General features: G+C 43.6%; 1 protein-coding gene across 6 annotated transcripts in view; it reads left to right on the forward strand.

Annotated features, from left to right (window-relative positions):
• The window catches only part of LOC139267124 (kinase D-interacting substrate of 220 kDa-like), a 225,306-nt gene extending 202,072 nt beyond the window's left edge, over positions 1 to 23,234 (forward strand). For all 6 annotated transcript variants that reach the window (XM_070884962.1, XM_070884957.1, XM_070884960.1 and 3 more), the window contains 4 exons: positions 74 to 211; positions 17,812 to 17,910; positions 18,562 to 18,801; positions 21,186 to 23,234. In XM_070884962.1, coding sequence (XP_070741063.1) covers positions 74 to 211; positions 17,812 to 17,910; positions 18,562 to 18,801; positions 21,186 to 22,562 — 1,854 coding nt within the window. In that variant the 3' untranslated portion in view covers positions 22,563 to 23,234. The remainder of the gene's footprint in view (positions 1 to 73; positions 212 to 17,811; positions 17,911 to 18,561; positions 18,802 to 21,185) is intronic.
• The last annotated feature ends 3,376 nt before the right edge of the window (positions 23,235 to 26,610 follow it).

A 26,610-nucleotide genomic window follows, 5' to 3' on the forward strand; every position in this document is an offset into this window, starting at 1 on the left:
AGATAATCTTGAGTATTTTCAACATAGTTATCTGCTAGTAAATTAAAATTTTTAATGTTTCCTTGCCCAATAGGTGGCCAATTCCGTTGCAACAGCTTGTACTACTACTCCACTCAGTTCAATGAATGTGGATGCTATTTGTGAAAGACTTAAACACTTGGAAGGAATTGACCAAACTATGCTGCTTCAATATATTTCCACTGTCAAAAAGGTAGGAACTACACAATGCCTAATTACTGCTGAGTTACCATCAATGGGGAGAGAGCCTTTGGCTTAGTGGCAGCAGTCCTACCCCCAAGTCAGAAAATGCAGGGTTCGAACCTGCTGCAGACCGTCCCAGCAAATGGGAGAGCACAGCTCCGACTTTGATTTCTGGGTTGATCTCCAGCGGGACACACTCATTCGGTGGATGTGGGTGGCCCCTCCATATCATTTGAGATGTGGGAGCCCATAAATCCCTTCCGCCATATAGGACTAATCATCCTATCAACTGGTATAAAGTTGGCTATAACCATGGAAGGAGTGTTCATGTCACGGCATGTTAGACTGTTGATCAGTCTGCAAATCCTTCAACTACTTCACATTATCCTCCAAGGGAAGAATGTGAAGATAAAAAAACAACAAATTTCACTGAAATGGGAGCACTTGTGGATGAATTTGACTGTGTTGCTGCAATGGATGAATATCCTGTCAACAGTGACTGGTGAGGGGAATGGCTTTCTAGGCAATGTACTGCAAGGTTACTGGTGCTTGTGTAACTGCTGTCAAAAGGGGAGAAAGGATGAGAAAATTGAAGGGAGATGAAATTATTTGTGGATCCTCTTCAGTGCACCAAGTAACGGGATATTGTGATACCACTGAGCAGATTCACAATCTCAGTTCTACACATCAAGCAACTGAAGAAGGGAACCATACTTAGCCATTATATTGGAAAAATAAATATATGTTAAAAAAATTACATTTTATTTAATTCAAGAAAATTCTTAGAATCATCTACTTTCTACAGAGGCCACAGATTTACCTGTGCAAAATATCCAGTGAAATGGTAAACACAAGAATTGGTCAGAAATCTTAAAAGGTTTCAAGTTTACCCATGGTATATATAGTAGTATAGAAATATATCTAAACACCATTAATGCTTCACTTTTGTGCCTTTGTTACTGCTTCTTTATCCTTCACAATTCTGCCACCTTTTATTTGCAAATTTTAATACTATTAACATTTTTGAAACTTCAACTGTGCTATTGTTTATTTTCTCAATTTCCTGGCTATTACCGCAGGTTCAGGTCTGCCACAGCTTTCTCCTTCATTTGAAGTTTCCTCTTTTATTCTCTTCTTCCCGAGTGGTATTCATACAATTCCTCTAGTTCTCTGAATTGCTCATGCTGTAAACACTTTTTTTATTTACAAGGTCACTTATTCCTTTAATCTTCCTCTTTCCGCTACAGTGATGCATAATAAACATCAATTTGTGTAAAGTCTGCTGCAGTGTTAACTCAAATTGGGTTATGTTGAGGGTGAACTGTGGCAGTTGGTCATTATCCCACCCTATCTTGACGAATGTTTTTCTAACTCTGCCATTGCCATTTGAATTTGGGCCATCATCCCTTTTGTGTCTCTGATATCTCCTGCCTTCCAACCTATCTCAGACCTTCCCTTTTGTTCTTTCTTCCTCTCCCCCTTTCAGTGCTTGTTAAGAATCTGTTCTTTTCAAACATTCTCCAGTTCTGATGAAGGGTTATCGACCCAAAACGTTAACTCTACTTCCTCTCCACAGATGCTGCCTGACCTGCTGAGATTTCCAGCATTTTCTGTTTTTATTTCAGATTCCAGCATCCGCAGTATTTTGTTTTTGTATAGAATAGGTTTAGCCATAATTGTTTGCTATGCAAGATCTGCTAGAAATCCTAACAACACAGAATTATTATAGTGTTTTTTCCCACATGAGCCACCTAATTTACTAATACAATCTTGCTCGCTCCCTCATACCCATTAATGTTTTTTGTTATTAATTAACTAATTTCCTTATTAAAAGATTTTATGAATTCCTGTATCATAAATTGTTTAAACAGATTTCACATTCTAACCATTCTATGTAAATAATTAGTTTATAATTATCTTAAATAATTTTTACATTGTTTCCACTGGTCAGCAACAATCAAATTATCACTATTTACCTTATAACCTTCCGAAACTCGAAGTTACCCCTGAACCACCTTGGCTCCAGTGAAAAAACCTAATTTCTCCAGTCTCTCTTCATTCCTGATAATATCCTATGAATCTATTTTGCACCTTTTCCATTGTATTTATATCTTTCCTATAAAACTATAAGCAGTATTACAACTGTGGTCAAACAGATCTTGCTCAAGTTCAACATTACTTCCTTGCTTTTTGATTCTATACCTCTCTGTAAAACTTAAGAATTGTCATGTTATTTGTAAACCCATGCTTTTGATTAAGTATAATTTAATAAGTACATTTTAATATTTGATACTAGTGTTACTTAAATGCCATGTGCAAAAGTAAACCGATCAATTTTCTAGAAAAAATAGAAATCTTACCATTAATAACCACTGACAAAAATCTGTGTTCCTTTTTGTTTACATTTGCATTGTTCACTGACTGAGCTTTATGACAGTTATTCATTCAGGTAGCCACTTCACCAGCAGTTGACCTCATGGTTGAGGATTATAAATTATCCAAACATTTTACATTCACTACTGTTTCATTCAATTTAATGAACTTTGGATGTTTCACTTGGTCAGTAAACATTGATCATCTACGACCTAATTGATTTTGGTGGAAAATTACAGAATCTCCAATGTATAATATAGCACATCCTCCTTCCTTGGGTCCAAATATTGATCTTAAGCAAGTTGTGATCTTTATGTTAGATACAAGAAAGAGGAGAATCTTTCAACTATTGAATATTACAAATTTGTATGCTAGGTTATTAACTGTGCATGCCTTTTAATTTTATTTTGCATCTTTAACAAAGTTTGACAATCTTAAATGCTGGGTGCTTCTGACCACAGCTTGAACTGACATTCCATTCTGGAAACTTCCCCAAGTTCTAACCTTAGTTCATGTTTACTTAACATTTGTTGCCTAATGGGCATCGCTCCATTAATACATTGTATATTACGTGGTATAACAGTCCCATCATTCTAAAAAGACCGTGGGCTGGATTTTCCACTAATTTGTGCCCCGTTTCACGCCTCCACAGGGTGCAAAAAGGTGTTTATGGACATCAAACAGGGCGTCCAGGATTTTGCACCCGGCCGGAAGTTTCGCCAATAGTTTTGCAGCGGTGCAAAAACTTAATGCCTCGCCTTCCATTTTGACTGTCAGGATGACGTCAATCGTCGTGCAAGGCTACGCTAGCGCCCCGGGTGGAACTTTCGGGCATTATGCCTGATTTGGTGTCCGCCCCAGGACCCGACCAAAAAAAACAGACAGTCTCAGGTTGCAGCAGGTGCAATTGGCGCCATATTTAAAAGGAAGCTGGAGAATCTTAGATCACAGTTGTCAGTGACTGCCACGGTTGCGTGCAGACAGCTGTGTTAGTGAACACTTCAAAGCGGCATTTTTATGTGAGTTAAAATTTCTACACATTTCTCTTACAACTGCGCTTATCAACTCCGAATTGTCCAACCTTTGACTCCCCTTTCACCTTTGATGTTCTAGTCCCTATTAAAACCATTACTTGTTTCCTCAAGTCCAAGGGACACAGACTTAAACGGATGTGGCAGACAACTGGTTAAGCCATTCACTGCCAGATCTGGCTCGAACACACAAAGCATTGTTGGGTCCTACTCTTGTCTACAAAAGCTGCTCAATATACCGGGATCATTCTGAAATGCAAAGATAACCCCCGGCTACTATTCTTTATTGCTAACTGTCTTCTTAAAACCCTCTCCCCTGTCTCCACCACGCTCTCCTCCAACAACAAGTGTGCGGAGCTCATGGACTTCTTTGTCGCAAAGATTGAGACATCCGATCAGCTGCCTTTGCGAGTTCCTTTCCTTCCCCTAGCCCACCGGACCAAACTTCCTCTGATGCTCTCACCTGCCCTAGGCCTATACTTGCATCTTTCTCTAATTTCTCTTTGATCGCCACTCTTGACCTCTCCAAGCTCATCTTCTCCATGAGACCCATCTTCCTGTTGCTTTGACCCTATTCCCACTAAACTGCTGACCACCCAGCTTCCTTTTTTGACTCCCATGTTAGCCGACATTTTTAACGGTTCTCTCTCCTTGGATACTATCCCCTCTCCTTCAAATCTGCGGTCATCAAACCTCTCCTCAAAAAACCAACCTTTGACCCCACTGTCCTTGCTAGCTACCACCCCGTCTCCAACCTGCCTTTCTTGTCCAAAGTCCTTAAACTTGTTGTCGCCTCACAAATCTGTGACCATCTGGTTTTCGCCCCTGCCACAGTACCAAAACAACTCTCATCAAAGTCACAAATAACATCCTTTGTGAGTGTGACAAAGGTAACTATCCCTCCTCGTCCTCCTGGACCTGTCTGCAGCCTTTGACGCAGTTGACCACTCCATCCTCCTCCAACACCTCTCCACGATCATCCAGCTGGGTAGGACTGCACTCGCCTTGATCCATTCTTATCTATCTAATCATAGCCAGAAAATCTCCTGCAATGGCTTCTCTTCCCAATCCCGCATCATTACCTCTGGTGTCCCCCAAGGAACTATCCTTCACCTTCTCCTATTTCTCATCTATATGCTGCCCCTTGGCAATATCATCCTAAAACACGGAGTCAGTTTCCACATGTACACTGACGACACCCAGCTCTACCTCTCCACCACTTCTCTCTAAATTGTCAGACTGCTTGTCAGACATCCAGTACTGGATGAAAATAAATTTTCTCCAATTAAATAGCCATTGTCTTTGGTCCCTGCCACAAACTGCGTTCACTAACCACTGACTCCATCCCTCTCCTAGCATCTATCTGAGACTAAACCAGACTGTTCGCAACCTAGGCGTCATATTTGACCTTGAAATGAGCTTCCGGCCACATATCCAGAGCATGACTAAAACCACCTATTTCCACCTCCGTAATATTGCCCCGCCTCCGCTCCTGCCTCAGCTCTTTTTCTGCTGAAACCCTCATCAATACCTTTGTTACCTCTATACTTGACTACTCCAACGCACTCCTGGCTGGCCTCCCACATTTTACACTACGTAAACTTGAGGTCATCCAAAACTCGGCAGCCTGTGTCCTAACTCGCACCAAGTCTAGATCACCCATCACCCCTGTGTTCGGTGACCTACGTTGGCTCCCAGTTAAACAACGCCTCTATTTCAGCCTCACAACCCCACGAGATGTCTGCGCTCCTCAAATTCTGGTGGCCGTATCTTCAGCTGCTTGGGCCCTAAGCTCTGGAACTCTCTTCCTAACTCTCTCCACTTCTCTTTTCTCTAAGACGCTCCTTAAAACCTACCTCTTTAACCAAGCTTTGGGTCATCTGTAGTTTCTTATGTGGCTCGGTGTCAAATTTATCTGTTTTTTCTCTTAACACTGCTGTAAAGCGCCATGTGATATTTTAGTACGTGTTAAAGACGCTATATAAATAAAAGTAGTTGTTGTTCAGTTAACCCTTTGTTTTGAAGGTCAGTAAGAGATTTAAATGGGAGCAATGCTAGTTAGGCGGCAAATCATGCTGGTTTCTATTGGCAGGCAGCTTCAAGCTGGAAGAAGGCTTATTGTCCATAGTTTACAATGGAATTGAAGAGGTTGCAGACGTTTGGGGAGGAGGCCTTACCTCCACGGGTTTACAGGAAACATCGCTCATACCTACACACTTCTGATGCGCAGTGCGTTCGAAGGCTGTGCTTCAGAAAAGAAGTGCTGACAGACATATGCCAACTCATACAGGCAGTCCTACAGTCTGCCAGTGGCAACAGGACTGCCCTGCCCATCGAGGTGAAGGTGACTCTGGTGCTGGCATTCTATGTCTCCGGCTCATTCCAGGCAGCAGCAGAGGACATATGCTGCATCTCTCAGCACGCTACACATTGCTGCATTCACCAGGTGACAAGGGCACTGTACGCACGCAGGATGGACTTCATAAAGTTCCCAATGAGCAGGGACAGCCAGAATGAGAGAGCTATAGGTTTTGCACGATTTTCAGGCTTCCCCAAAGTTCAGAGTGCGATTGATGTATGCACGTCGTCCTATGAGCACTAACACCGAAACAGAAAGGGATACCACTCCCTAAACGTTCAGCTGGTCTGTGACCACAGTCCTCACAGTCAATGCCCGCTATCCAGGGAGCACACATGATGCTTTCATCTTGCATGAGAGCAGTGTGTTACGCATGTTTCAGCGACAAAGACAAGATCAGAGCTGGCTGATCGGGGACAAAGGATACGGCCTGGCCACCTGGCTCATGACCCCGCCCCTCAGGAACCCTGCCATAGAAGCTGAGCGATGCTATAATGACAGCCATGCAGCCACCTAAACATAATTGAACAGACAACTGACATGCTGAAGCAGTGTTTTTGATGCCTGGACCACTCTGGAGACAGCCTTCAATACTCCCCTCAGCAGATCTCATTGTTGTGTGCTGCATGCTACACAACAGCCATGATGAGGGGACAGGCATTGCCAATGGGGATTGCAGGACCATCTCAGGAGGAGGAGGAAGACAAGGAAGAGACGCTTGGCAAGGAAGCCATACCGCAACCACCATGACCACAGGGAAGGCAGCATGAAGATGTGGCCGCTGCAAGAGGCTTATGTAGGCAGCTCATCATTGACCTGTTTGCTTGAACGGGGAACGGGAGGTTTGAATGTTGCCTCACCATGCTGCCTAATGTGCAAATGAGACACACGACACCAATGTCAAAGATCAAAGGACAATTTTTACCAACATGTAACATTCTAAATATCTTCCCCCCCCCCCCCCCCCAACAGAACCCTATATAATAGAAAGGTTGACCACTTATGGACACATGACTACTTCCTGCAATTCACAAGATATTCGCAGAAGAATAACTGTATCCTGCAGTGCACAAAATGTTCGGGAAATATCGTCGCATCATAGGCAGTCCCTCGAAATTGAGGAAGACTTGCTTCCACTCTAAAAGTGAGTTCTTAGGTGACTGAACAGTCCAATACGGGAACTATAACCTCCATCACAGGTGGAACATACAGTCATTGAAGGAAAGGGTGGGTGGGGAGTCTGGTTTGCTGCATGCTCCTTCCGCTGCCTGTGCTTGTATTTTCCATGCTCTCAGCGACGAGACTCGAGGTGCTCAGCGCCCTTCCGGATGCTCTTCCTCCACTCGGCAGTCTTTGGCCAGGGACTCCCAGGTGTCAGTGGGGATGTTGCATTTTATCAAGGAAGCTTTGAGGATGTCCTTGAAACGTTTCCTCTGCCCGCCTGGGGCTCGCTTTGGGAGTCTTGTGCCAGACATGCGAACAATGTGGCCTGCCCAACGGAGCTGGTCGAGTGTGGTCTGTGCCTCGATGCTGGGAATGTTGGCCTGGTCGAGGACACTAACGTTGGTGCATCTGTCCTCCCAGGGGATTTGCAGGATCTTGCGGAGACAACGCTGGTGGTATTTCTCCAGCAATTTGAGTATATGGCCCACATCTCCGAGCCATACAGAAGGGCGGGTATCACTACAGCCCTGTAGACCATAAGTTTGGTGCCAGATTTGAGGGCCCGGTTTACGAACACTCTGTTCCTCAGGCGGCTGAAGGCTCCGCTGGCACACTGGAGGTGGTGTTGAACCTCATCGTCAATGTCTGCCCTTGCTTGAAAATAGGCTCCCGAGGTAGAGGCACCCCAGTCGAAAGCCGGGCCTTCCAGGCCAGGAGCTGGTCCAGTGCGTCCTCAGATGCGGTCTCCATTGTCTAACCCCCCAACACAGCAATTCTCTGGCAGCCTTGCCTCATTGAGGAGGAGCAGCAGGCATGGGAGGGGGTTGAAGGGAAGGTGGGGGGTAAAGTCTCTCCAAGACACCATAATGGTTGCGAAGCCATCATGGAGCCTTAACATTTTGAGCACTGCAGGATGCAGTTATTATTTTCTGGTGAGAAATCTGAAATGTGGAGAATAAGAGATTTGAGGCAATGCTTCACTCTCCCAGGTATTGGTCCTTGGCTGAGGGCAGACACTGGGGCCCCGCTTTTTAGCTACACCCACTCCATCTTTGCTTCTCGGTGGGTCGCAGGAGAAGATAGAATGGCCGCCGCCATTATATGCATCACGTGCCTGCTGCGATTCCCCCAGCTGCTTTCGCCTCCGCGGCTGAGTGGGACCGGTGGCAGGAATCGAATGAAATCGAATCGGCTCGATGAAAAGCTGGTTCTGGGACAGGCACGCCACGTTGCTTAGAGGGAACGGATGGTAGAGTGAGGCCCATCTCCTCTATAGCGTACTGACTAAGGCCTCCCTAGCCTTCTGGCTGAAGCGCCTGGCACACTGCCTTCCCTCCTGATCCTCCATCGTGGCTGAAGTGGGCCGGTTTAAATGTGCATGGGCGCAGGAAGTTGCTGAGCCCTGCATTTGTGTTTGCGACCGGGGAAAAAAAGGACGAGGGAAAATGAAAACCCAATGCATTTGTACAAAATGGCCGCCTCCTTCACCGCCGAAAGTTTCAGCTCCGGCGCACAACGTCAGTCGTGCAACGCTTGACTTTACGTCAACGCTCCTTCCCGAAATGACATGATGAGGGCGCAAACATTTGCACTCCACCCCGATTTGCTCCCCGAAATCCTAAAAACCAGAAATCCAGCCCTGTACCTGGCTTACTGTGAGCAATTCCATGGGAATTCAACTAATGTGGAAAATCGTTTTATGACCTGGAAACCTTGGATTTGCACCCTTTCAATGAAATTGTTATGAACATGTTTGCAATCATGTAGCACCTCTTCGTGTTATGAACCTATGAAAATGTAGGACCAGAAAGACCAACGGGTTTATTGAGCCTCTTGTGATGTAGCAATACTGTGGAGGAGGATTTCCTGGAGTGTATAAGCGATGGTTTTCTAGACCAATATGTCAAGGAACCAACTAGAGCAGGTCATCCTAGACTGGGTCTTGTGAAATGAGAGAGAATTAATTAGCAATCTTGTCGTGTGAGGCCCCTTGGGGAAGAGTGACCATAATATGATAGAATTCTTCATTAAGATGGAGAGTGACACAGTTAATTCAGAGACGAGGGTGCTGAACTTAAGAAAGGTAACTTCGATGGTATGAGACATGAATTGGCTAGGATAGACTGGCGAATGATACTTAAAGGGTTGACGGTAGATAGTCAATGGCAGACATTTGAAGATCACATGGATGAACTACAACAATTGTACATCTCTGGCGTAAAAATAAAACGGAGAAGGTGGCTCAACCGTGGCTAACAAGGGAAATTAGGGATAGTGTTAAATCCAAGGAAGAGGCATATAAATTGGCTAGAAAAAGCAGCAAACCTGAGGACTGGGAGAAATTTAGAATTCAGCAGAGGAGGACTTAAGGGGTTAATTAGGAGGGGGGAAATAGAGTATGAGAGTAAACTTGCAGGGAACATAAAAATTGACTGCAAAAGCTTCTATAGCTTTGTGAAGAGAAAAAGATTAGTGAAGACTAATGTAGGTCCCTTGCAATCAGAATCAGGTGAATTCATAATGGGAAACAAGGAAATGGCAGACTAATTGAACAAAAATTTTGGTTCTGTCTTCACTAAGGAAGACACAAATATCCTGCCGAAAATAATAGGGAATCGAGGGTCTAGCAAGAAGGGGGAACTGAGGGAAATCCTTATTAGTCAGGAAATGGTGTTAGGGAAATTGATGGGATTGGAGGCCAATAAATCCCCAGGGCCTGATGGTCTGCATCCCAGAGTACTTAAGGAAGTGGCCCTAGAAACAGTAGATGCATTGGTGGTCATTTTCCAACATTCCATTGACTGGATCAGTTCTTATGGATTGGAGGGTAGCTAATGTAACCCCACTTTTTAAAAAAGGAGGGAGAGAGAAAACAGGGAATTATAGACCAGTTAGCCAGACATCGGAAGTGGGGAAAATGCTGGAATCAATTATTAAAGATATAATAGCAGCGCATTTGGAAAGCAGTGACAGGATCAGTCCAAGTCAGCATGGATTTATGAAGGGGAAATCATGCTTGACAAATCTTCTAGAATTTTGAGAGTGGATAATGGAGAACCAATGGATGTGGTGTATTTGGACTTTCAAAAGGCTTTTGACAATGTCCCACACAAGAGATTAGAGTGCAAAATTAAGGCACATGGGTTTGGGGGTAATGTATTGACGTGGATAGAGAACTGGTTGGCAGACAGGAAGCAAAGAGTGGGAATAAACGGGTCCTTTTCAGAATGTCAGGCAGTGACTAGTGGGGTACCGCAAGATTCCAGTGTTGGGACCCCAGCTATTTACAAAATATATTAATGATTTAGACAAAGGAATTAAATGTACTACCTCCAAGTTTGCAGATGACGCTAAGCTGGATGGCAGTGTGAGCTGTGAGGAGGATGCTAAGATGCTGCAGGGTGATTTGGACAGGAGTGGGCAAATGCATGGCAGATGCTGTATAATGTGGATAAGTGTGAGGTTATCCACTTTGGTGGCAAAAACAGGAAGGCAGATTATTATCTGAAAGGTGACAGATTAGTAAAAGGGGTGGTGCAACGAGACCTGGGTGTCATGGTACATCAGTCATTGAAAGTAGGCATGCAGGTGCAGCAGGCAGTTAAGAAAGCAAATGGCATGTTGACCTTCATAACGAGAGGATTTGAGTATAGGAGCAGGACGGTCTTGCTGCAGTTGTACAGGGCCTTGGTGAGACCACACCTTGAGTATTGTGTGCAGTTTTGGTCTCCTAATCTGAGGAAGGACATTCTTGCTATTGAGGGAGTTCAAGCGAAGGTTTACCAGACTGATTCCTGGGATGGCAGGACTGACATATGAAGAAAGACTGGATTGACTAGGCTTATATTCACTGGAATTTAGAAGAATGAGAGGGGATCTCATAGAAGCATATAAAATTCTGACGGGATTGGAGGGTTAGATGCAGGAAGAATGTTTCCAATGTTGGGGAAGTCCAGAACCAGGGGTCACAGTCTAAGGATAAGGGGTAAGCCATTTAGGATCGCGATGAGGAAAAAATTTTTCACCCAGAGAATTGTTTAAACTATGGAATTCTCTGCCACAGAAAGTTGTTGAGTCCAGTTCGTTAGATATATTCAAAAGGGAGTTAGATGTGGTCCTTAAGGCTAAAGGGATCTGCGGGTATGGAGAGAAGGCAGGAGTGGGGTACTGAAGTTGCATGATCAGCCATATTGAATGGTGATGCAGGCTCGAAGGGCCGATTGGCCTGCTCGTGCACTTATTTTTTATGTTTCTGTGTAACCTCTCTATGCCATGACCCCCATCCATCAGCCATGTAATCTCATGAAAGAGGCACAAAAACAGTGAGGTCAAAATTGGCCCATCACCATGCCCCCCGCAGAATTGGGCGAGGGTTTTGTCTCACTCCTACCAGAAACATCCGCTCGGTTGCGGCGGTGGTAATGCTGTCATCGCCGTGCACAGCACCCTGTTACCGCCCCGGAAGTGAAATTAGGCTGCGCATCCTCACTTACCGCCTGGAGATGACCGACCGCTTCAGCTGTCGAGTTGGAGTCGGGAGTTGGCTGGAGCGGCGCTATTTAAAGGCACTATCTTGGGAGGGAAAAAATTTGTTGCCCATTACTCTTTGCAGCTTGCTAACACACAGGCAGAGTGGCTGGTGGACAGCACATTCAAGTTTGTGGGTTAAAGTCCCACTCCAGGGACTGGGCACAAAAAATCTAGGCTGACACTCCAGTGCAGTGTCAGAGGTGCCGTCTTTCGGATCAGACGTTAAACCGAGACCTCATCTGCTCTCTCGGGTGGACGTAAAAGATCCCATGGCACAATTTTGGAGAGCAGGGGAGTTATCCCCAGTGTCCTGGCTAATATTTATCCCACAATCAACATAACAAAAAAAACATTATCCGGTCATTATCACATTGCTGTTTGTGGGAGCTTGCTGTGCGCAAGTTGATTGCCACACTTCCCACATTGCAACAGTGACTACAGTCCAAAAGTACTTCATTGGCTGTAAAGCGTTTTGAGACGTCCGGTGGTCGTGAGAGGCACTATATAAAAGCAAGTCTTTCTTTCTTGCTGCTTTTTCTTTTTCGAAGGACTCCTAACTATTTCCCTCTTTCATTTAGAGCAGATTTCAAATCACAAACATTTATCTCGTTTCATGTGAGTTGTTTTGGCACACGACTTCCTGCTCCTGTCGGAGGTTACTTGGGCAGAGAGAAAAGTAGGGAGAAGGACATGGGGCAAGACAGGGAGCGGCAAAGGGAGAAAGGCAGCGAAATGTGTCCTGAGGGTGAAGGCGCAACAGGGCTGGCAACGGGAGACCTTACACTCCCAGGGGATTCCGGCAGCAGTTCTCCTACGTCAATTTCAGTGAGTAACAGTGTGTTCGAAGGCTGTGCTTCAGCAAGGGCATGGTCATAGAGCTCTGCCATCTGCTGCAACCAGACCTCGAGCCTCATGCCATGGTGAGGACGGCTCTCGATGGCAGTCAAGTTCACCATCGTGCTCAATTTCTACACCAATGGATCCTTCCAGGGAGAGACAGGAGACATCTCCAACATCTCCCAGTTTGATGCATTAATCTCATCATCCTAGGCAGTCCCTCGGAATCTAGGAAGACTTGCTTCCACTCCCAAAGTGAGTTCTTTGATGGCTGAACAGTCCGACACGAGAGCCATAGACCCTGTTACAGGTGGGACAGTCATTCGTCGAGGGAAGGGGTCGGTGGGGCTGGTTTGCCACGCGCTCCTTCCGCTGCCTGCGCTTGGCCTCTTCACGCTCTTTGCATTGAGACTCGAAGAGCTCAACGCCCTCCCTGATGCACTTTCTCCACCTCGGGCGGTCTTCGGCCAGGGTCGCCCAGGTGTCAGTGGTGATGTCACACTTTACCAGGGAGGCTTTGAGGGTGTCCTTGTAACGCTTCCGCTGTCCTCCTTTGGCTCGTTTGCCATGAAGGAGCTCCGCATAAAGCATTTGCTTAGGGAGTCTCGTATCAGGCATGCGAACTATGTGGCCTGCCCAGCGAAGCTGATCGAGTGTGGTCAGTGCTTCAATACTGGGGATGTTAGCCTGGTCGAGGACACTGATGTTGGTCCGCCTGTCCTCCCAGGGGATTTGCAGGATCTTGCGGAGACATCGTTGATATATCTCCAGCGACTTGAGGTGCCTTCTATACATTGTCCATGCCTCAGATCCATACAGGATCCATACAATCTATCTGAAAGGTCACAGATGCTCTGTGCAGAAGGAGGATGGAGTACATCTCCTTCCCTATGACCTGAGGGAAGCAGCACGAGTGTACAGGTGGCTTCCCCAAGAAATTGGGCTTCCCCAGGGTGCCATTGACTGCACCCATGTCACTTTGTGGGCACCGCATCACAATCGTGAAGCCTTCCGCAACCACACATGCAGAATCCTCACCGTCAAAGCCCGCTATCCTGACAGCAGCCACGATGCCTTCATCCTGCGTCAGACCAGTGCCAACTCTGTTCCAGCCACCACATCAAACTCACGGCTGGCTGCTTGGAGACCAGGGCTTTCGGCTCTCTGTCTGGCTCATGACTCCCCTCCGCAACCCCACCACTCCTGCCTAGCACTCATACAATGAGAGCCATGCCGCCACCATGAACATCATTGAACTGACCATTGGAATGCTCAAGTAACAGTTTCGCTGCCTTGACCGCTCAGAAGGAATCCTCCAGTACTCACCTAAGCGGGTGTCCCTATTCGTCATCGTCTGCTGCATGCTGCACAACCTCGCCATCATGAAGGCACAGCCATAGCTGAGGAGGAGGAGAAAGCTGAACAGAAGCAGCAACAACAGCGACGGAGGAGGCAACGAGCCCATCACGATTCTACAAGGGAGGTCTGCAACCGTCTCATCAGAGTTCTGTTCCAGTAATTTCCATCCCACTTTCCGGTTCCTCTGGACATTCCCATGACCACATCCATTTTCCTTTCCATTCCAAAGCCCCAAAACTGAAATAATAGAGACAACAGCAAAGAAGAAACATTCCAATCCAAATTTATATCACACCAATGTATTTACTAATCACCCTTGTGGATTTCCTTATGTCGCCTCTTTGCTTTAACTAAGCTAATGTGCTCCTCCGCAGTGTGTCCCTTGTGGCTGCAGCATGCTTGGTGGAAGGCCGCTGTGTGTCAGGGCCAAAGACTACAGATGGCCTTGCAGGACACCCTTGACTAACTCTGGGCCTGGAAGGCCTGGCTGTAGGCTGCACCACCTCAGGCTGGACGGCAACTGTCTGGGCTGGCTGGGTGATAGCCAGCGACAAGTGCAAAGGTAGAGTGGCAGTGGTGGGCTCAGGAATGCTGTCATCCTGAGAGAGGACAGCAGGTTCCTGCTCCACTGACCCAGTGCCATTCCCCCAGGGCAGCACCTCAGCACTCCCACCAATCTGCTGGAGCACATTTTGGTGGTCTGCTGTGACACTGTCAGATCCATGGTGGACTCAGCAACAATGGTAGCAGTCAGAGTACACATGGCATCCAGCTGAAACTGTGTGAGAGCAGTCTGAGACTCGATGCCAGTACTCACCGACTGCATGACAGCACCAAGATGTTGTAGGATGAACAGCTTCTGCCTGGTTATCTGAAAGCATAAATGGCACAATACTCACATAAAGGCAAGAGCAGTGGGGCAGGAAAGGAGCAAGGAATGCAGACAGTATCAAGAGCTGGAAAGTGATGAAGCCTTCTGGTGTTGGGGTTGGTTGGAATGCGGGGGGGACGTGGTATGAGACAACGAGAGGGGATAAAGATACCGTTGTTGCCCCGTTGACGTCTCTGCCGGTCACGGCGCGAATCACCTGCGGGCCAATGAGCTCGAACACCAGCTCCTCAAGGTCAGAGGGACCGCAGTTCAGGTTCCCATCCTCCAGTCCTCTGCTGCTCCCGTCTGTTATGTGCTATCTTGGCCTACAAAAGTAAGGAACTCGTGTGAATAAGTGTCCAACTATGTATGTGGAAGATATGCCTGCTGTGGTTGAATAGCTGAATGTAGGCAAAGTGTGAATATCTGCAGATGCTTGGTGGTTTGCACATTGCGCGCAGACAGAGATTGAGAAGCTGGTATGGAGGAGCTGTGGAAGCTTGTACCACTTTCATCACCCGACATAGGTCGTTGAATTTTTTGTGGCATTGGGTGAGGCTTCTCTGCACCACAATGCTGGCCGACACTTCCTGGGCCATCTCTTGCCATATGGCACGGAAAACCTGCGGTGATGGTATCCCTCCCGATGCAAGGAACAGGGACTCGCTCCTGGTCTCGAGTGCCCCCACTATGCCTCCAGAGCCACATTGTTGAATCTTGTAGCCCTCTCCCTTCAAGGGGAATTACCAGCAGCCATTTCACAAACTTCCTCAGCTCCTGAGATGATTGACTGAAGTTCAGCAATACTAAAAATGAGCAGCAGCAGGTTCAAATGACCTCCCCTTTAAGAGCCAAATCGAGCTGGAATCAAGGATTGAAGGTTGATTGCTGAATGGAACTCTGCTGAAATTGGGTAAGTGGCTGTGAATAGCGCCTCATTTACTGCCCCCCTTCACTCCTGTGGCGAAAACGCCCAATTTCTCTCAATTTGGCAACGCATCTCGCCAGGCGCTAAATTTTTTTTTAAAGTAAAAAATGACTGCCCCAAAAGGGGTGCTACCGAATTTTGCCCCCAGTGGTTTTAACAAAAAACCTTAGGCCATTTTAGACAAAAGATTCCTGTGTGAACTCTGAAGGTGGTCAAACAAATTTTAGGAGACCACGTTGACTGGGTGACATTCCCCAGTACCCACCTGCCTTCTATATATAATCATGTTGGCCACACTCTGGAACGCTTCCAGCTTCCTTTCAAATGCCTGCAGCAAATCTGCACTCACTACACATGCCAGCAACTTATTCCAAGGCTCGATGATTGTATATACAAACAAGCACCTCCTGATATCTCAATTAGTTCAATGCTTACATAACTTAAACTCATCTCCCTGGTCCCCTCTAACCTATTGTGCTCGATTAGCCTATCCATGTGGATAGATTCTAATTCTTTCATGATTAAAGATTTCAATGTAATCTCCTTAAGGTCTGAGTTTTTCTAGAGTAAAAAATCCCAGCTCTTTAAGCCCATCATGGCACCTGAGGGCCTTTAAACTAGCAATTAATCCAGTGACCCTTTTCTGAACCTTTTCTCGGCCTCTATATCACCCACCATGTGAGATGACCAAAACTGTTTGCAGTATTCTCGATGAGGCCTAACCAAGGCCATGTGCAGAGACTGAATAATATTCCTTGTTTTGTATTACATCTTGCTGGCAATACATCAGGTCATGGACCTTCAAATACAGGCTCTTTTCCCGCTTGAGCGTTCAACCCTGCATGATGTACATGTGTGGTGTTACTGCTAGCCGTGTGTATGTTGTTTAACTTCGTGATGTGGAAAAGATTGCAAATAACTTGATCATTAACCACTGACTTTATTGCAAATGTTTATCTTAAACAGAAGGAAATGTTTGTACCTTGTTTAAAAACTAATTTGAGGTTTGGTCTTTAAATTAATCTTAAATGGGGGTATTGTAAATTTTCAAGACTTGGGTACTTCTGGTTTTCTTTTCATAGAATGATATAGAACAGAAGGAGCCCATTCGGCCCATCGTGCCTGTACTGGCTCTTTGAAAGAACTATCCAAGTAATCTCATCCCTCTGCCTTTTCCCCATAGCCCTACAAATGTTTCCTTTTTGTTATCTAATTTATTGTTGTAAAGTGGATAGAAGGGGATTTCAAAATTATTTGAGTTAAACGAGGATACTCCCTTTTTTCAAAGTGATAAATGGGTTGTCGAGTAGCTGTTAACGTGGAATGATAAATTTTACATGGAAGCCAGAATCTTCACGGAAATTCACTCAACTTCCATCTAAAATACGAACTTCTGTTGTCTTGCTTGTGTCATCTTGAAGTAAAGAACTATTCAGGAGGTCCCTTCCATAAGCATGACTTCTGGTCAGTTAACCCAAGGAGACATCAGTGGCTGTCCATGCCTATTTTTAAATGAAGAGTGAATTTTTGGCGCGACTAACATTCAGCGCTAGAAATTCATCTTTGGATCATAGCGGTATTTTTTCAGCATTTTTCACCAAAAATACCATTAATCACACCGCCATTTTATTAAGGCTTAAGTTTCGTCACAAAATGCGCCCAGCAGTAAAAATCGGCGTTGGACAAGGATTCACGGCGAAAACCGCGGTCCTCACCAACTTTAGTCCGAGGCCGATTACCACTGTGAGAGGCCTTGGGAGGGGGGAAAACATTTTTTTAAATAGCAAAAAATCAAAAATCACAAAACGTTCACAAGACACTTAACTATTAAATCGCTGAAAAATTAAAAAATAAAAACTTTAACTTACCTTTTTTGCAGGTCTTCATATGTACCATTGTTCTTGGGGCTGCAACGCAGGTTTTTCTTGGGATTTTTTTTTGCCCAGAATACAGGTGCGCTAAAAGTCCAAGCTACGGCGATAACGGTATTTCCAGTCTTGCACACCGGCGGTCCGCTTTTCAGCGGTATTTCAAAACCATCGGAGCAAGACTTAGGCGGAACTATCGGATCATCGTTTTTTGCCAAAAACGGGGGCAAATGTTGGTGAATTTCCAGCCCCCAGTATTTTAAATTGCAATATTCTCTCTCTTTATTCAGGCAAACATTAATGGAAGGGTATTAGTTCAATGCAATCTGGATGAACTGAAGAAGGAATTAAGCATGAATTTTGGTGACTGGCAACTTTTTAGAAACATGGTAGGATGAGCATCTGCTGCTATTTTTTTCATCAATACTGGGCAAATAGTTTAGGTTGATTGCATTAGTATTTTAAATTTGCACAGTTAAAGTTCATAAGTAAATTAATATGCTTAAAAGCTTGGAAGAAATGGAAAATTAGCTGTGCTTATGTCGATATACAAATATCATTGTCTTCCCTCAACATACTTCTAGGATGGCACTTGGCATGCTTTTGCATGAGATTGTAAGCTACAACAGTAAAGCAATAGGTATTGGATTTGTAATATATGTGCATGCATTTTATATAACATTCTTGGAAACATAAATTAGATCTGAGGTAAGGAACACTTTTTAAAAGGATTGTTCATCTGCTCATGACATTATATTTTTGCAACTATAAATATAAAATAATTGCTTTTTTTTCTGTACTGTGTATTTAAAGATCTTTTGAATGTGCACGAAAAAGTAAGTTTTATATATAACAAAAATCCAAGCACATTACTAACAGAACTGTTTCATGTATGCCTTTATTATCCTGTTTAATAGGTAGTAAAGTAAAATTCTTCCATTAAATAAAGTTTTCAAAACAACAGGATTCCCCTAATGATTGAACATATATCTGATCAAGAAAATAAGTAATTGCACTCCATTTGTTTAATCTTTTCCTAGGTAGTTGAGATGCGCCATTTGGATACCCAGGTAATTCAAGAAGAACTAAGAACTGTTGGTGAAACTGTGCCAGCACAAAATGATCATTCCAGTCTTCATGCAGCAAATAGCGATTATGCGGGGAACTCTGAACATCCTGGACATTCACCTCAAGAGGCCTTCAGCTTAACTTTCAGCTTTGAGGAACTGAGAACTGTTGATGTTGAAGAACCAGTAAGACAAAGCGATTCTAGTTGGCAGGTTGGTATTGAATCAACTGAGTCCCTGCAATGTCACCTCCTTCTAAAAGAAGACATAGATTGATTAAGTGACTGGGCAAAACTGACAGGTGGAGTTCAATATGGGGAAGTGTGAGGTAACCCACTTTGGATCCAGCAAAGACAAATTGGAATATTTCCTTAACGTCGAGAGACCGTAGAGGAGCAAAGGGATTTGGGTGTCCAGGTACATACATCACTAAAAGCTAGTGCACAGGCACAAAAAGTAATCAAACAATCTAATGACATTTTGGCCTTTATCTCAAGAGGGCTGGAATACAAAGGGTAGGAAGTGATGCTTCAGTTGTACTTGAGCCTCAGTCAACTCCATCTGGAAAACTAATTTCAGTTTTGAGCACCTCCTCTCAACAAGGATATGTTGGTCGTGGTACAGTGCAGATCCACCAGAATAATACCAGGGTTTAAAGGGTTAAATTATGAGGACTGGTTACATAAATTTGGGTTGTGTTCCCTGGTTTAGAAGGTTGAGGAGTCATCTAATTGAGGTGTTTAAAATCTTTTCTTTTGTATGGTAGTAGCAAAGCAAATCAAATGTCAATATCTGAGTTGGATATCCAGGCCAAAGCTTCCAGTGTAACAGCGTGGATATCTTTTAGGCTGCCTACAAATTTCCTCTGAGGGCAGTGCTCAATGATGTGCTCCAGGGTCTGATCAGGAGCTCCACAGTCACATGATGGGGATGCTTTAATCTTCCATCTATGGAGAAAGTGGAGGCATCTACCATGACCAGTTCTGAGGCTGTTGATGGTTGCCCACTGTTTGTGAGAAAGGTTTGATCCTTCAGATTGTACTGTGGGGTCCTCGAGAAGGAATCCATTCTGTATGTCACCGTTCTTCCAAGCATTTTGCCATTGGTCATCAAAACTGAAGAAAGATCGATGAAGGGCTTCGGTGATGGTCCAAAATGAACTTCTTGATTTGAGATGTGTTGGTGATGGGTTGTTCAAGTTGGCCTAGATCAGCATGTCTTTGCTAGTGTAGCAGTTGTATTTTCTGGAGACTGCATATTCGCAACGTAGGTGTGGTGATGCGATGTTTGTAAGCACAGGCAGTCAAGTTGTTGGTATCGATAAAAGTGTACCGATAATAATTCTCATAGTAGAATTCAGCTGGACATCAATGGATTTGACATGCGGGCTTGATAGCTATGCCGGACAGCAGTACTCCGCTGTAGAGTACACCAGGGCGAGTGCTGCCGTACAGAGGGTTTGAGTGTCTGCTCCCCATGTGGATCCAGCGAATTTCTGGATCAAGTTGACCCTAATCTTCTTCCCAAGGTTCTGGAGAAACTAAAGAGTAGGTTCAACTTGATCCAGAAATTATAAAATGATTTGATTGGGTAGATAGGGAGAAGCTATTTCCTCTGGTGGGGAAATCCAGAATAAGGGAGCATAATCGAAAAATTATAGTTAGGTCATTCAGGAATGAAATCGGGAAGCATTTTTCACACAAAGGGTTGTGAATTCTATTCCCCTAAATGGCTGTGGATGCTAGAGCAGTTGAGCTTTCAAGACTGAGATGGATAGATTGTTGTTAGGTAAGGGTATTGAGGAATATGAATAAAAGGTGGGTAAATGGAATTGAGGTGCAGATCAGCCTGCTCCTGTTCCTATGTTCCTAAAATTACTGCTGGAAAGATAATGGGTAAATAAAATGGCATAACATTGCAAAAGATTTCATAAGATTTTTTTCATAAAGTACTTTACAATTTGTTTCTCATTAATTACTGGAACCATTATAGCAGATAATTTAATTATACTTTCTTTCTGAATAAATTTCAAAGTTGATAAAAGTGTTCACACATTAAAATATTTTTATTTAAATTTGCTGGTTATGTCTGAAGGTTTTAATACTAGGACATGGAAGAAAATACATTTTTGGTACACTATCAGAAACAATTGCATTCGTGCCTTCAATTTAATACAGCACAAGTATATTGTCCTAAACAACAGTTAAACATGTTGATGCTCATTTAAAATATCAATTTCATCTTCGTAGGAAAGCAGCTATATGGAAAGGAAGAACTTTATGCCAGTATAATATAGTTTTATGGACACAAATATAAACAAATTAATACATTTCTAAATCACTGAAAAGTAAGATGAGAAATGACAGTGCATTAAATAACTTGTATTCATCCCAAGGATCATTGGGGATCTTTTAACACTGATTGTGGAACCAGTTCTATCTAAAGAATCATGACTGCTGCATCTTTTTGAGAGGTTGACTCATGTACACATTTGCCTGGATAAAATTTAAGAGTAAGCATTTTGGCTGATTTTGAATTGACATGATAATTACTATATTTGATAAAGGTTTGTGATAAACATTTTTTTTAAACTACAGCCTCCAAGAACACCAAGTCCTTCAAGTATCAACTCTCTGGAATCTTCCAATGACCTTTCCAGGCTCACAGACAAGCAGCAGGCTGAATACAGAGATGCCTATAAAGAATATATTGCTCAGATGGCTCATTTAGATGGTCCATCCATCTCCACAGCTGCCAGCATTGACAAGTCTAATCTGTCTGCACCCCACAATCCTGGTCAGTTTTTTGTTGGGAAAAGCATTTCAGGAGTTCCCTTTCAAACCACTTTGGAGCAAGATGTTGAGCAGAAGCAACTTGATGATAGAAAATCCTTTACAGGAAAAAGAGAGATCATTCCACGTGGAGGCAAGTCTTCTGTGAGTGACCTTGGCGATTATACATCATCCACTGTTTCCACATCTGATGCATCGCTATTGGATCCCATCACTGAAGAAGATGAAAAACCAGACCCTTCAACAACCAAGCTTCTCTCTAGGAAGAAATCTTCAGATAGAGTGAATATCTTCCAAGGAACAGATTTAACATTGAAAGGCTTACATTATCAGAAACTACCCAGTGATGAAAATGAATCAGGTCGAGAAGAATCTGATTATACACTTCTTAAAGATGGGAAAACAGAAGAGAGAAACAAGAAACAAACCAATTCCACTGAACATGGAAATGAAGCTGTTGGATCCCTGATCAAATCGAAGGAATATCTTTCTGATGCCATGCTTGATAAAAAGGATTCATCAGACTCTGGGGTCAGATCCAGTGAGAGTTCACCAAACCACTCTCTCCGTGATGAAACCGAAGACAGTCAGCTGGAGAAGACTAATTTGATAGAGTTGGAGGATGATCAGTCCAGAGATAAACGAGGTATACCTAACAGTTTAAGTGGTCTTCAAGACCCAAGTGTTGCCCGCATGTCTATCTGCTCTGAAGATAAGAAGAGCCCTACTGGTTCAACCTCTGAATGCAGTATGTTAGCCAGTAGTCCTGAAGAAAATTGGCCCGTCTCTCAGAAAATATTTAATGTAACCAACATCAACAGAACAGCAAGCACAGAGACCCTGAATAACAACAGCAATGCTTCTAATAGGCTGCAGAATGCAGATGAAGTTGAGAGGAAAGAATTCATAGAAACAGCTGGTGACCCTGAGCACTTGGGAAAGAATGCACCTCGAGTCGTCCATCCTACAGCAAGCTCAGCTCTGGGCAAAGCACCAGTCCAAAATGATACATATGCAGCTTCATTCAAGAATGACAACCTACGAGGTTTAGGTATTAAACGAGGCCTCACTTCTAAAGCTTCATCAAATTTTATCAAGCACACAAAGAGTAGCCCCTCATCTGAGCTACATGCAGTTGGTCCTAGTGATTCCTATGGGGAAGAACGGGAGAGCATCCTGTAAAAGAAAGTAAATCATCTGTTAAATGTTTATGTTTGGTAAAAGACGATTCAAAGATAGTTCATTCGTATAAATTCTCCATTTGGTTATCTTTCTGATATCACTCCTTTCATGGTTTGTTTCATTAACACATACCTTAAATTAAATCAAGTATTAGGTTAATTCTATCAAGGAGGTATTGTATGTATTAGTAATGTGAGAGTGGTATTGTTTAATGTTTGTGTATAATAAACTGTTGTGATTAACAGCTAAAGTGATATCTTGTGATTATAATTTTGGTAGTTTTCTCATTGTGTAAGTTCTAACTGTAAATGTGATCAGTATTTGCATTGTGTATTTAAATATTAAATATGAATATTAGCTTTTCTGTTGTAAGTATTGATTTGTTGTGTTAGTGTTGCTTATATGAATCCTCCGATTTTAGTTGTGTATGCCACAGTTGAGCAGTACCTGTGATTTGTGGTTTTGAAAGTCAATCTGTTATCACTGTAGTTAAATAAATAATTTTGGTGATAATTACTTTTTTCAATGAGGGTAGTGATAGATTGGGCTGTTAATATCATATTGTTTAATGTCAAAAAATCTTAATATATTGATTTGTATTTGTTATCAGAAATTTTGAAAAAGTTGGTGTCTTTTGTGTAACTATCTGTGAAATAAATAGTTGTGGTAATATTTTTGACTAGTTATTCTGACTCTGCAATAAACTAACTGCATATATTTACCAGTACAACCTGATGCTGAAAGCTGAATCCACCCAACTTAAAATCTAAAATATTTTACATAAAGATTATTTGTATATAATCATAGTCATCAACCACTATTCACTTTTGTGGCAGCAACTTATAACAAATATAGCAACTTATCAGCTGACAAATGTATATTTCTACATAGTTCTACTACAAATTCATTACAACAGTTTCACAGTTATATGATTCACCATAACTGCACCATATCCTCACAAAGGAGGCTGTCTCAGGCGACTTTTCTTAAGTATTTTTCAATACTACCTGACTGGTGAATCACTCCCATGTTTCGTCATTCTGCACCCTTTCTGTAAGTTATTGGTTGTAAAGTGCCTTGGGACCTCACAAGGATGTGAAAGGTGCTATGTAAAAGCAAGTTCATTCTTCCTGGTGGATACTATAGGAACTTGGTTGACGCTGAATGGTTTTGGGGAAGCCATGTGCTTTTAAAAAAAAAAAAAATGTCCCCAACTTTGAAAGATGCTGCTCAGCTTTGAAAATTCCCCATCTCCTATTGTAACATTTCTTGACTACCGTAGCTCCAGGAACTTTTAAGAAAAGTTTTAGTGCTGTTCAATTTCAAGTTCTTTTCATTTGTTCTAATCGCATTACCCTTTTAAGGACCAACTCTTTGTTATAATTTTGAGACTAATTGTCTTTAAAACAAAAAATGCCTGATAGTTAATCAGCCCTCTTGTATTAGCAGGCATTGTCAACAAAGCAATAGATACCCGAGATACTTGGGTAGTCATTGGGAGCACAGGGTTGGTTGCACGAATAATCTCCTGAATTACAACTTTTTGATATTTAAAAGAATGTTTAGCTGGGCCGGTAAACAATATCCTCCAAGGCTTTGAGGGGTTGGGAGGTGAGTTGTCTATCACAGAGTGACAGATTCTGCCCCGCTCTTGTAGCCAAGATGTTGATACAGCTAGTCACTGGTGACCCTCAAAGTTATTAGAACAGCCTTACAGAGGAAGTATCTATTCGGGGAACAGCTTTACTGAGAGTGCTGAAAGATAATGAGTAAGTACACATCCTTGAGGTTCTCATCAGCCAGTTCTCAGGAAATGCTAGAAATTAACAATGCCAGTAAAATCTTAAATCACTTCTAGGTATGCCCAGCTCTACGACTACTTTCTGTCCACTCTAAAGTGAAAAACTGTGTTCCTTGTCAGCTCCTGCCTCTGCCCATCTACTGCTGAAACCCTCATCCATGGCCTATACCTCCCAGTACACCAACGCCTCAAGTTAAAAATTCCCATCCTCATGTTTAAATGCCTTCCTGACCTTGCTCCTCTCTATCTCTGCAATGTTCTCTTGCCATACAACCCTCTCTGTTCCTCTGACTTTAGCCTTTTGTGCACCCCCACCCCCCCCCCCCCCCACCTCTTCACCCTACCATTGGCAGTTGTACCTAGACACACACTTTTTTGATTACACTTCTGTGAAGTGCTTTGGGATGTTTTTCTATGTCAAAGGTGCTGGATAATTGAATTAGCTGTTGTTGCAGCAGCACATCCACAGGATCACTGGAAGTGGTGATCATTAAGAATAAATGTTACTGTGCATGTGAGCAACCCAAGGCCATTTGTTACAGGTAGTGATTAGTTGGTGAAGTTTGAGGATGATTCCTGAATCTATGCCTGTAAATTACAACGGCAGACTTGTAGAACTGAGCTTGTATTCATTAGTGAAAAGAAAACTAAATGGGTGTATAATCCAATTCTTTAACATTGAAACAAGAGCTCTAATAAAACTATAGATCAGAAGATGTTCCTCCCAGCCCCTCTCTCCATGCATGCACATGGAACAGTAGATAATGAAGAACATATTCCCAGAAAAAGCAGTTAATACTGTGTTGATTAGTTCATTTCAAAATGGAAAAATATCTGGTTGGGAATGGGATCTGGAATTTTATGCACATGGGTATATTGAGAGGAACAAATATTCCATGGGACATGGTGGCTCTTGTGCTGCTGAGAGGGGAGGCAGTAGGCCAGGATTGATATTAATAGGGGTGGACGAATCTTCAGGACCTTAGGCATGAGCGAGTATTTATGCACAACTTAAACATGTCCAACCAACTCAGCAACAACAACTTGTATTTATATAATGCCTTTATCGTAGTGAAACGTCCCATGGTACTTCACAAGAGTATTATGAGATTTAAAAATTAACACTGAGAAATTAGGGCAGGTGAGCAGAAGCTTGGTCAAAGAGGTATGTTTTAAGGAGGGCTTTGAAAGTGGAAAGAGAGGCGGAGAGATTTAGGCAGGGAATTCCAGAGCTTTAGGGTCTAGGCAACAGAAGGCCATCAATGATTGATGATTTTAATCAGGGATGCTCCAAGAGGGCAGAATTAGAGGAGCGCAGACATCTTTGGGGTGGGGGTGTGGAGGAGATTATAGAGCTAAGGAGGGGCGAGCCCATGGATGGATTTGAAAACAAGGATGAGAATTTTGAGATCGAGGCGTTGCTTAACCCGGACGCCAATGTAGGTCAGCGAGCACAGGGGTAATGGCTGGGCAGGACTTGGTGTGAGTTAGGACACAGGCAGTCGAGTTTTGAATCTTCCCAGTTTACATAGGGTAGAATGTGGGAGGCCAGCCAGGAATGCGTTGGAATAGTAAAGTCTAGAGGTAACAAAGGCATGGATGAGGGTTTCAGCAGCGGATGAACTGAGGCAAGGGCGGAGACAGAAAATGTTACGGAGGTGGAAATAGACGCTCTTAGTTATGCTGCAGATATGTGGTCGAAAGCTCATTTCAGGATCAAATATGACACCAAGGTTGCGAAGTTCAGCCTCCGACAGAAGTTGGGGAGAGGGATGGAGTCAGTGACCAGGGAACAGAGTTTGTGGCGGAGACTGAAAACAATGGCTTTGGTCTGCCCAATATTTAGAGAGAATTTCTGCTCAATTAGAACTGGATGTCGGACAAGCAGTCTGACAATTTAGAGACAGTGGAGGGGTTGAGAGGAAGTGGTAGTGAGGTAGAGCTGGGTGTCATCAGTGTACATGTGGAAACGAACACTGTATTTTCAGATGATGTTGCCAAGGGTCAACATGTAGATGAAAAATAGGAGGGGGCCAAGGATAGATCCTTGGGGGACACCAGAGGTAACGATGCGGGGCGGGAAGAGAAGCCATTGGAGGTGATTCTCTGGCTACGATTAGATAGATAAGAATGGAACCAGGTGAGTGCTGTCCCACCCAGCTGGATGACAGTGGAGAAGGATAGAGTGATCAACCGTGTCAAATGCTGCCGACAAGTCAAGAAGGACGAGGAAGGATAGTTTGTCAC

This window comes from Pristiophorus japonicus, chromosome 7, assembly GCF_044704955.1.
Source record: "Pristiophorus japonicus isolate sPriJap1 chromosome 7, sPriJap1.hap1, whole genome shotgun sequence".
NCBI classification, from domain to species: Eukaryota; Metazoa; Chordata; class Chondrichthyes; family Pristiophoridae; genus Pristiophorus; species Pristiophorus japonicus.